Genomic DNA, 12503 nt, shown 5'->3' on the forward strand with positions numbered 1-12503 from the left:
CTGAAATTAGACAAAATGTTTTACTAAAGATTGCACAGTACAATAACTTAATAAAAACACAATTCACTAGCTTATTATACTCTGTCATTTCTTTAATTCTCTGTAGTCTGAAGAAAAAGAATCAAGATTTGGATGATACTCAAAAACTAGAAATGGCTTTAATACCTTGGTTCTTACAGGGAAATTTTAAGCAGCATTTACACCCCATTCCAGAGTCACAGTTCCCAATTTGCTAACATGTTGCTATGTATCAAAGCCAAAGCAAAGCTGGGTTTTTAATAAATCCCTTTTGGTTTTTAGTTCTTTTTTTAGCTTTAATTTTAGAACCTAAGTCATGCATCGTAAAAGAAAATCCAGATAGGGCTGGATACATCCAAGAAGAATAGAAAGCAGCTGTTGATTCTGCTTGCTTCAGGAAAATTTAATAATTCATGAAAAGAATGATCTTTTGATATTATCAATTTCCTGTTGATAACACAAATTGAGAGACTAAACTTCAGAAGATTAAATACAACAACTAAAAGAAGCAGCAAACAAGACGATGAATTTAAAGTACTTATTAAACCGGAACACCTGTACGTTGCTAAAATAAAATAATTTAGGATATGGATTGTGCTGGGGTAATGGCAAACACTGCGTGTGTTAGGCAGACCAGAAACAACCACTCATATTAGGAACATCTCTGCCCAATACACAAGTTAACAGAAATCTTAAAACCATCCTCTGAAGTTTACAGAAATACTCACTACAAACTAATTATATTAGTTCATCTATTTTAGATTACAACTAAAAGCAAGCAAAAGAGAGCAAGTTTAAATGAATATATACTTTTTACATTCTTTTTGGAGAAAAACTTGCAAGATTTTGGTATTTTAGGCGAAGCAGTTCATGGCTATCTGCGATCTTCTTTCCTGGGAGTACAGAAGTTGTATAGCATAGAAAATGACTTGGATCCTTGTCCCTTTTATCACCAGCAAAGAGTGGCTTGCTACAGTTACAACGGAACTACTACTCCCACTAGGCTTTCTTGAAGAATTTCCAAAAAGCATATCTCAGTTTGTGCTTCCTATTTCTGCTAAAATATTCAAAATTTTCCATGGAACAAAGACAATTCATACACACAAAATACACTGGCTAGCAGAAAGTTTAATTTTGATCAGGAACCGTTTAAGTGGATTTTTTTTTTTTTTTATCAGCCATATTTATATCTGGTTGGAGTATCTGTTTGTTTTGACAAATGAGCAAAACAGATTTAAAATTTTTCAACAAGCTCATTAACTGCTTTGGGACAACAACATTAATTCACAGTGCTTGCTCAGAAGCCATTTACGTGAAGAAGTTGAGTCATCTTCACTAACCCTTGAAGAAACTATAAAATCCCCCTCCCAAAAAACTCTAGTCATTGTACATCTTTAACAGTTACTTTACTGCAATTATAGCAACAGTAAACCTTATAAAAAAGTTGTAAATCAAGTGATTCAATAGAAATCATATGCTCAGTAGTAACTATAGGGTTGTAACCTTGTTTGATGTTTGCTTATTACTTCAGGGTCCATTTAAATAAAATACTTACCAAAGATTTTTTCTGTATTCTTTAAAGTGGCTCCTCTAAGAAGCAGATTTTCAGATCCTAATGGCCTGCAAAAGATAAGTATTACAAAATATAAACATTTAGAGAGAAACAGCAGACCTTAGTGGAAGCCATGTAAACCAGCAAATTAGTTTTACTCAAATATTTTTGTGTAACAAAATTACCAGGCACTATTTAAAGCTTTTAAGTGAAAATTAAAAAAATATATATAGATGCCTGAAGTTAAGCTCATAATTTCACAATTCAAGTCTTAAACCAATGCATCTAAAAACCACATGTGTAGGTACCTAAATAAAGACTCATCATCCTAATTGTAAGGTGCTTATTTTTAAAAATACTGATTTGAGACTTTTTTAGCCTTATATAACAGGCATGTGCAGGCCAACCAGGGTATCAGGCCCAGCCAGCATGGGTTCATGAAAGGCAGGTCCTGCTTGACCAACCTGATCTCCTTCTATGACCAGGTGACCCACCTAGTGCATGAGGGAAAGACTATAGATGTTACTGGACTTTAGTAAAACCTTTGACACTGTCTCCCACGGCATTCTCCTACAGAAGCTGGCAGCTCATGGCTTAGGCGGGTGTACTCTTCGCTGGGTAAAAAACTGGCTGGATGGCCGAGCCCAAAGAGTGGTGGTGAATGGAGTTAAATCCAGTTGGCGGCCGGTCACAAGCGGTGTTCCCCAGGGCTCGGTGTTGGGGCCAGTCTTGTTTAATATCTTTATCAATGATCTGGACGAGGGGATCGAGTGCGCCCTTAGTAAGTTTGCAGATGACACCAAACTGGGTGGGAGTGCCGATCTGCTTGAGGGTAGGAAGGCTCTACAGAGGGATCTGGACAGGCTGGATTGATGGGCTGGGGCCAATTGTATGAGGTTCAACAAGGCTCAGTGCTGGGTCCTGCACTTGGGTCACAACAACCACATGCAATGCTACAAGCTTGGGGAAGAGCGGCTGGAAAGCTGCCTGGCAGAGAAGGACCTGGGGTGCTGGTTGACAGCCACTGAATATGAGCTGGCAGTGTGCCCAGGTGGCCAAGAAGGCCAATGGCATCCTGGCTTGTATCAAAAATAGCGTGGCCAGCAGAACTAGGGCAGTGATTGTCCCCCTGTACTCCGCACTGGCGAGGCCGCACCTCGAATACTGTGTTCAGTTTTGGGCCCCTCACTACAAGAGGGACATTGAGGTGCTGGAGCGTGTCCAGAGAAGGGCAACGAAGCTGGTGAACGGTCTAGAGCACAAGTCTGATGAGGAGCAGCTGAGGGAACTGGGATTGTTTAGCCTGGAGAAAAGGAGGCTGAGGGGAGACCTTATCGCTCTCTACAACTACCCGAAAGGAGGCTGTAGAGAGGTGGGGGTCGGTCTCTTCTCCCAGGTAACAAGCAATAGGACAAGAGGAAACAGCCTCAAGTTGCACCAGGGGAGGTTTAGATTGGATATTAGGAACAATTTCTTTACTGAAAGGGTGGTCAAGCATTGGAACAGGCTGCCCAGAGGTGGTGGACTCACCATTCCTAGAGGAGTTCAAAAAACATGTAGATGTGGCACGTTGGGACATGGTTTAGTAGGCATGGAGGTGTTGGGTGGACGGTTGGACTCAATGATCCTAGAGGTCTTTTCCAACCTTAATGATTCTATGATTCTATAAACTGTAGTGTCCACATGTTAGAATTACTTACTAAGGACAATATATTCTTCCATTTTATTTTAAGTATAAATGGCATACAAGGTATTGTTTGATACTTACTGTATACATTTCAGAGCATAAAGATAATTTATTGAGGGGTAGGGGAATTAATGTAAGTATCCTCATGCAGTTTAAAATAATATTTTGGAGCATGATATGTAATACAAATCACCATATGGGTGCAAAACCAAGGACTACTTTATAGACAGACAGCATGCAGAACTGTCAGACTCTTACTTGTACAGCAATGGAAAAGAAACAAGAAGTTCAGTATTTTTGAATGTTATTCAAAGTGTTCTTGTGGTATGAAACCCCCAAAAATCAAGAAACTCTAAACAAACAAAAACCCCAGGGACATAACTATGATGTATAACCTCAAATTAGTTCCATTTAAACCAGTGGAGTGATATTATATGAACGATTTGGGTTAAGACATTATACCCCAATGTAGTAAAAAAAAAAAAAAACCCAATTGCTCTAATAGTGCTGTCCAAGGAATACAAGTCTTAACGCCACAGATTTTCTTCTCATTCACAGTGTTATACACAGATCAATCTGTTGCTGTTGAGATTAAAAAGATATTTTCTGCTTATTTTCCTTCCCTGTCCCACTCAATTCCATTTCCAACCAACTTTGTTAGTCAAAAGAATCTTTAAAGTGAAAGAAGCAAAAAAGACTGTTTTCATAGCAGACTCTAGCAATCTACTATTACACGATACATCACTCAACGTGGAAAGGACAGCAGGATCCTCAGAAAAGGACGCCTACTCTCTGGAAGTAGGCAGTTGTCGCTAGAACAGCTCACGTGGCCTCTTATCTGAGGGACCCCAGGAAGAATACAGACCAGAGCTGCTGAGAGGTGGTCACTCTGGATGGTGACAGAGATTTTTGCACTGTTTTGCAGTGCAGTTATACAGGTGTTTCCTGAGGGAGCTATGCCACTGACACACTCAGCAGCCAGATTTCCTCTCCTCTTTGCTTAATGAGATAGAAAATGCGTCTCTACAGACACATTGAGGTTAGGAAGGCACTTAGCCAGAAAGGAATAACTTCCCACATGCTGGGGTCTAGGATATCACCCAAGTGAGAATCCTTTCCCTCCTACTGCTTTGCCTCTTTGTGGCAAGGTCCTGAACAAAATCTGGTACAGCAAGTCTCTTCCTTGCTGGGTAGACAGAATATCCTAGGCAGAAAAGACAGAAAGATTCGTGCCTCTTCTGTACTGCTGCATTTTAATTCTCTATTTGCTGGACAAGGAATGTCCTGGGCTACAGACTACTCCTTGACTAGAAAGCACTGCACTCCCTTCAGGATGAAACCTATCTGCACAGGATGCAGACCCTTCTAGGTGCCAGACCCAGGGTAATAGATTGCTGTCTCCTACACCACATACAAAATGTATTTCCCGGGATGTTGCCTTCCTGAACGCACATAATATTGTGGACATTTTGGACAAATGTACAACACCCCTCAGTAAAACTAAACATGATATTTGGCATGTTCAAACTCTTCAATTTCTAAGAAGAAAAATGAGAGGAATACGCAAGTGGTACTATTCACACTGTTTGGTGTGCTACCAAGACCCCATGTTAATGTCACAGTATTATCCAAGTACCGCCAAAATCCTATCAACATCATTTACAAACTAAACACATGTCAAATAAAAACTTAAGTTGAATAAAGATATAAAATAAGAGAAATCTAAGTGATTAAAATATGAAATATTCATGATATATGAAATTACAGTCTGTAAACTTCTAAGAGAAAATATTTTATCACTAAGACAAGGCAGCACAATGTTGGTGAAACAAAGGTAATTCTCATTATTGATACTCATTCAACCCTAAAAATGTTTAAATGAGTAGAAACCCTGGATTTTCCCTACCTTGCAGTAGGCTCATTCCTATCATGGTAAACATTTATTCGACCAACAAATCTGCAAGGCAAATACACAAGTAGTTTACCAGCACTGCTAAATTGTGTATTCTTATGTATATATGTCGCAATAGTTCCATTTTTTAAATGTACATTACAAGGACATGTCATTCTCTCTATATACAGATGTATATATACCACACATACATATTTAAAAAAGCAAATTACTCTCACTTTTGAAATCTTTAAAAAGTATCTGTCAGAATAGATTATTTGAGAAGTATTTTATTGGAAGTATTTATTACAGTGAGCAAAGAGCTTCCAATTAAACATGCTCTGATTATCCAGGAAGTAAACAAGAATACAGAGATACATATGGGTATATTTAAAACATGTAGATACAAAAATACACAGAACAGTGTATAAAAAGATTGAAAGATTATAAAATTATGAATAAATCTAATTAGACAAGAAATCTTATTCTCTAAGCTACCTGAGGTAAGTAACAGTGTGATTATTATCCTTTACAAAACTTAAAACCTACAACTGAGTTAAAAACAAAACAAAACCAAAGCATAAAGCCAATAAGCAACTTTTCCTCTGAATATCTCTAAGTACGTTTTAGGTATATGTGGTGGGTTGACTCTGGACAGCAACTAAGTACCCACTAGCCTCTTGCTCATTCCCCCTCCCCACCCCAGTAGGATAGGGGGAGAATCAGGAGAGCAAAAGCAAGATAATGACACTTTAATAAGTGAAGGAAAAAACAAACCGAGCGATGCGAAGGCAACCACTCACCACATCCCATAAGCAGATCAATGCCCAGCCAGTCTCCAAGCAACAGTTACTTTGGAAAGAGTCCCTCCCCCTCCAGTTTTATTGCTGAGCATGACATTGTATGGCACAGAACATCCCTTTGGTCAGCTGAGGTCAGTTGTCCTGGCCATGCCCACTCCCAGCCTCTTGCCCACCCCCAGCCTACTTGCTGGGAGGGCAGGGTGAGAAACAGAGAAAGCCTTGACACTGTGCAAGCACTGCTCAGCAACAGCTGAAACACTGGTTTGTTATCAACAGCGGTTTAGTCACAAATCTAAAACACTGTACCACATGGGCTGCTATGAAAAAAATTAACTCCATTCCAGCCAGACCCAGTACACTGTATTTGCAATAACACTATCCAAGTGGGTAACCTCAAACCAAAAGGGATTAAGCCTGATAGTAGCATTCTGGATGGAGGAGGAAACTGTGGGGAGCTGGTGGGTCTGTTACCCTGGAAGGGAACCTCTCAGGCTCAGAGGAGCAGTGTCCTGGTTGCTGAGAGAATATACAACACAGTAGAGCCACATCTAAAGACACCGTACAGTTTGTTATGATGCATCATGACGTAAAATGACCACGTGCCTTTGGAAAGAAAGATTTAACACTGTGGTTTGTTGAGAGGTAAAGTGCCAAGTAAAAATTAGCAGAGATAGAAGGTGTTTACCCATGTGTTCTCATTATTTGTGTCTCAACAGCTGTCCCAGGAAATTCCACCACCTATAATGGTGTGAGCTTCAACTTCCAAATGTTTATTTCATGAGCCATGTATTTAAAAAAGGATCAAGCCATTCACGGAATCATTTTTCTAAAGAATCTGTTCTCTTGCAGATTTCTAGAGCAGTTCCTTGGTCACTGAGATCAGGGAAAAGAGATACCTCCACACCTCAGAAACAAGCAATGTTTTCTCTGCATCTTCCAACAGTGTTTGCTGACAAAACAGTGCATTTTAGTTTGTCGCCATATTGTTTTCTGTGTATTATTTCAGTTATTTTTACTGCGGCAGGAAGAACAAGGGTTTCCCCAATAGTGTGTGGCTTTTTGTCTTTCACTATTAAGAAAGAAACCTCAAAAGAGGCTTCTAAAGATTTATCATTAAGTTTAGTGAAATTTTGTACAGTACTTCCATAAGATATTGAGTATTGCATGACTTCAAACATTGCTAAAAAACAGTAAAGGTTTTTCTTCATGTTCTGGATGCTTAGTTTTTAAACATCTTGCTAATCATGATGGCTTCATACTGTCATTAGCTAATATCTCAAAGCACATAGGGTGAGGTTCATCATTAATGATAGCAGATGTAAATCTATCTTTCAAATAGTCTTGACAATTTCAAGCTTCTGACTGACTGCTTCTCAGATCTGATTAGGTTGGCATTGTTTTTACCTCAAAATGTGGCTGATGAAGAGCTCATACTAGGAGTGGAAATGTTTGCCATTTTCTTGTTGTTCACTTCTGCTTGCATTGTTAGTATTATCTTCAATATGCAGTTTCTTTGCGGGAATCTTTTTAGCCACTTGACCATTTTCTGAGGGTTAGTTTAGTTAAAACTAGATAATATAACCCGTAAATCCACTTAACCAGGCACACACAAATTGCAATACTTCACAATACACTGAAAGCAAAGGAACGAGTGAGGATGCCATTGTCAGCCTCTTCACATTGTGGAACACCCTCTCTTCCCCCATGACACCTCGCAAACTGTATGCAACACGGGACCCTCCGACATACAGACTGAGTGAGGGTGCCAGTGTCAATAAATGTATTAAACATTAGTAAAGCTTAATTTCTTTCTTATTTTTTAGATTAAACAAAAATAGAAATAGAAGTCCTAAAGTTTTAGTCACGCACCCCAATGGATCGTCTTGCACACCCCCCTTTGGAGACCACTGCCCTACAGCAGACCACTGAACTACCTGCAGGAAAAGAGCACACATGGAAGACTAACCTGACTTTAAGCTCACTCTGGGGCCCACTCTAACCATGCAGATGCAGCCAGTAATCTTTTCATTATGATAGTCTTATAATTTACTGGTAGGGTACCTTAAATGAAACAGGTAAGAATTCTTTTCTTACTTATAAAGGTCAGGCTGAGGTTGTTCACATTCAATGGTAGCATGTAGTGCATCGATTTCTTGTTCATTGTGAAATGCCTTTGTATCTTGAACAGCATAGTAAGTCTGGGGTGAACAAAAAGGTGTAAATAAGATCGAAAAAGTAAGGACAGATATACAAGACATTAATCTGCAGATATACTTCAGTTCAGCGTGAAAGAGCTTTACTAGATTTTGCATAAGAGCTCATAGTTCAAATAAGATGCACCTTTAAATGCTCCTAACTGGGCATCTTCTTAGATTATATGCAAGTACCTCCCAGTGTACTCACAAATCAGGTCACCATGAAAAGCATTTAAGTACATAAAGTTTGTGCATTATCTCTGTAATCTGCATGCCTATACTGGACACTGACAAAACCACAAATAAATATGTTTTAAAACTTTCCATAAAATAATGAAACTTTAAGAAAAATTAAGTCAACTGGTAGAAACAAAGTTACACAAATCAGTCTATGTGCTCACACATATATGCATGAAGTCATAGTGTGATCTGTGTAAAAAATTAAATGCAAACTTTGCCTTAAAAAGGAAACGTAGAACATTTATTACTTTATGACTGGATTCACCATCCAAACTAGCTGTTGTAACAAAACATGTTCCATCTCCTCTACTACTTGACAGAAATATTAAGTCACATGGGAATGTTTCATCTTCTTTTACCATTACAATATCTCCAACCTAGGGGAAAAAAACCACAAAACAAAATAAAATGCATTTATCATTTATGTAGCAGCCCAAATTTCAGATTTCAAAACCAAAACCTAGGTTCACTCAAATATCTTGAAAATTCATCAATTTTATTTACACCAGGATTTTACCACAGGAGTAAAGAACTACAGAAAAATCTCTGAAAATTGAATCACACCTTGGAGAATGAATGAGGTCTACTGCGTACTACCTTTCCTCAGGATGTCAAACTATTTTGCACGTACTGTCTTACTAAGTTTTGCAACGTTATTTGAGATATGCAAGATACTATCCTTGTTTTAAGACTAAATACAACAAAATATTGTTTCAAAAACAGCTGGAGATGTGAGCTACTCTCGTTGGCTCTTGAGGAGAAGCATCTAGCTCAGAATATTATAATTAGAGGTAGCTGAAAAAGCTAAGAATTCCAAGTCTGCCAATGAAAACAGGATACATTTTCAGCAGAATCTGTCACTAGACGTCCATCCTATTTTTATCCATGTTTAAAAGTGAGCAAATTAATTCTTAGTCATGTAAACATAGATAATATCTTAAGGCCTGTTAGAGCATCACAGAACAGTTAACCAAATATAAATTCAAAAGATTACTGTAAAGCATTCATTTGAGAAAAACAGCCTTCAATACATTTTTGGAGCTCATCTTTTACAAAGGAAGATATATATATATTTAAAAAAGAACAAATGGCAAAGATATACTATATGTTTTAATAATATCGAAGTGTCAATAAAAATCCCAGCAAAATATGTAATTTTTGCAATTTTTCATGTAGCTCAGCATCTGCTCAATATACTTTTATGTCATGATTCATTATTATAAGATTCAGCTTAGTCACTGTTCTCTTAGTTATAAAGCTTTAGCAGTCTAGCAGGAATCTGTAAATTCTAGTTAAGTAAAATAGTCTGATAACAATCAGTAATAGTAACATCTAAAAATAAATAGAGACGTATTAAAACAGCATAATGAAAATTAGCTACTTCGTTTCTTGGGAGGAAAAAAGCTGCACTTTTAACAAATAATAAAAAGTTTTAGGCTGTTCAAATTTAGGAAGGGATTCAATTCCTCATGTATTTTCTTTTGATTAAATGGCTTCTCACGTATCATTCTGCAGACCCAGGGAAGTGAAGATACATAGTGAGACAGAGAAGGGGTAGGTTTGGAACTGGAGGCAGTGAATGTCTTGGCTGGAGCCAGCCTGAACAATAACGAGCCTTCAACCTGAAGAGCAGTGGAGCCTGACGGACCAGACTACTGCTCAAGTTGCCTTATTCTTCCAAGATGTGTCTTCAAGAGACCTTGCCTTTTTGCCATGAAATCATTAATTATGAAAGACAGTGACATGACAAATTATAATAAAGCCCTCAAAGTGAGAACTTTACCAAAACCAGACAAAACACTGTTAGGGAATTATCTTGAATAAACCATTAGGAGACAGAGAATCCACCTATTCCTAGAACAAATTGTAAGAACACCACATAACTATTTTGATTTTACTAGCTCTCTTTACCACTGAAAACAACATTAATTTAATTATCAGCTACCTAAAACACAACAATATTACTGCAAGTTTAATCACCTCTACAGATGCCATAAAACAAAAAATCAGAATTCTTCAGAACACTGAATCTGGCCAGAGAGAAAGTCGGGAGGCCAGTTTAGCGACATTGAAATGCCGCTACAAGAACAAGCATGAGAAAAAATGCCCACTGTGTCTGGAGTTTAAGTTGCCACTGAAAACATTTACATATCAGAAAGTGAGTTTTTAGGTGCAACTCAAAGACAAAAGAGTCCTCTTACTTTTGATTTTCACAGATCGTAGTGTTGAATGATCCTTATTATTTACTAATTAATCTAGCAAGATTCTCTCTGTAAGCCATGGTAGACAAGCCACCCTGCAGGCCAGGAGCAATCTATAATACAACAGCCTATTAAAACAGAAGTTAATAATCTAAACAATTTGCAAAAGAAAAAAAGGCAGGAATAAGGAAAAAAAAAACCAAAACAATTAAAAATACTAGCAAAGAGTATCTTCTTAACAAAATTTAAAAGGTGTTCTGACAACATTTGCCATCATGTCAGCTAAAGGTGCAAGAAGACGGAGCCAGGCTCTTTTCAGCGGTGCCCAGTAACAGGACCAGAGGCAATGGGCACAACCTGAAACATGCAAGGGTCCATTTCCTTTTCACTGTGAGGGTGACTGAGCACTGGCACAGGTTGCTCAGGGAGGTGGTGGAGTCTCCATCCTTGGAGATACTCAAAAGCTATCTGGACATGGTCCTGGACAACCAGCTCTCACTGGCCCTGCTTGAGCTGGAGAGTTGGACCAGATGACCTCCAGAGGTGCCTGCCAACCTCAACCATTCTGTGATTCTGTGAAAAAGAAACCTCATCTTTCAGCAATTCTCTTTTTCCTTTCTTTAATCAAATGTCCACAGGCTTCAGGTGCAGAAGGGTGTACATTTATACAATCTAGTCTGTTTTCTTGTGTAATACAGGTCAGAGAATTTTACCCATTTACCCATACATACAGATATCCCTTTCCATGCAAATATTTCCTATGCCTGGCTCTCCTACCATTTAGTTGCTCAAAATACAATCTTTGAAAGGCAAAGAACAGGAGAGAAACTGAGAAAATATAGGTGATAGATTAATTAATGGAATACAAATTCCAGTTATGTGGTACTTTATTATTTTTATTTGGAATATTTAACTGTTAGTTACACACACAGAATACTCAGCATGTGATGTCTTAATTTTTTTTATTACTGGGAAGCCCTAGGCAGAAGCTATCGCACTCAAAGGGAACGTCACAGCAGAAAGGCTGTGCACACTGTAGAGCCATTTATGCCCAAACAAGGCAGAGCAGAAAAGAGATATCCCTAACAAAGATCTTGGAAATAAGGAAATTACAAACAAATACCTATCAAATTTGCTGAGTTCTAAAGAGAATAATGATGAAAAGTTGATCTGCTCACAACAACAACAAGAAGAAAGCAGAAATTAATTTCTGAAAATAACCTTCAAAACACCAGGAAGGGAATGTAGCAGCATTCAGAAGGCCAATAAAGAAGCTGTGATTTGATGGGTAACGAAGAAAGTATTCTGAATGTGTTGTATATATATGTATGTACGTATATATATGTGTTGTATACATATGACAAATCAGTAGCGTTTGACTATCATAATCAGGCTTAAATAAATTATTAATGGACATACCCACAGAGGACCAAAAACAGAGAAAAGACAACTCATGAGTGAAATTCCAAGTTAGAAAATGGAAAATGAAAGGAACAGTTATGAGGGAAGTTAATAAAGCAAAGATAAAGCAGAAACATATCTAGCTTCTAAAAATACTTTATTCAGAGGCATGAAATTAAAAATTAGTATATTGTAAGTCAAATCTCCATTAAATGTAATAAATGCTACAACATCGTCTACACTACATTTCCATATAATTTGTTTTACAAGAAGTGTGAAGTAAAGCCTGACTCCAAAAATCTGTTAAGTCATAGTTACTTACTCTTAATTTTCGGCTTTGCTTTCTAACCAGTTTACCATGTTGAATGAAATGAACAGGGCATTGGTTCATTGCATTATCAGCTTTATGTCGAAGCCAATCTTCATAACCCTAGAAAACAGTGAAATGGAATGATGCAGTGATGCACATTTGGCTATAAAGACACGGAACAGCTCTAGCTTGCAACAAAAACTTA

At 37.9% G+C, this 12503-nt stretch overlaps 1 protein-coding gene across 3 annotated transcripts in view; it reads right to left on the bottom strand.

The window, feature by feature from the left end:
• Positions 1-12503, bottom strand: part of ATP11A (ATPase phospholipid transporting 11A) — a 132752-nt gene that overhangs the window by 42556 nt on the left and 77693 nt on the right. For 2 of the 3 annotated variants that reach the window (XM_075525625.1, XM_075525641.1), the window contains exons 5-9: positions 12311-12418; positions 8635-8763; positions 8046-8149; positions 5164-5214; positions 1574-1638 (exon numbers count right to left, since the gene is read on the bottom strand). In XM_075525625.1, the coding sequence (XP_075381740.1) occupies positions 1574-1638; positions 5164-5214; positions 8046-8149; positions 8635-8763; positions 12311-12418 (457 nt within the window). The remainder of the gene's footprint in view (positions 1-1573; positions 1639-5163; positions 5215-8045; positions 8150-8634; positions 8764-12310; positions 12419-12503) is intronic. The other variant, XM_075525632.1, reaches the window with a different exon arrangement.

The sequence above is a fragment of the Mycteria americana genome, chromosome 1 (assembly GCF_035582795.1).
Source record: "Mycteria americana isolate JAX WOST 10 ecotype Jacksonville Zoo and Gardens chromosome 1, USCA_MyAme_1.0, whole genome shotgun sequence".
Taxonomy (NCBI): Eukaryota; Metazoa; Chordata; class Aves; order Ciconiiformes; family Ciconiidae; genus Mycteria; species Mycteria americana.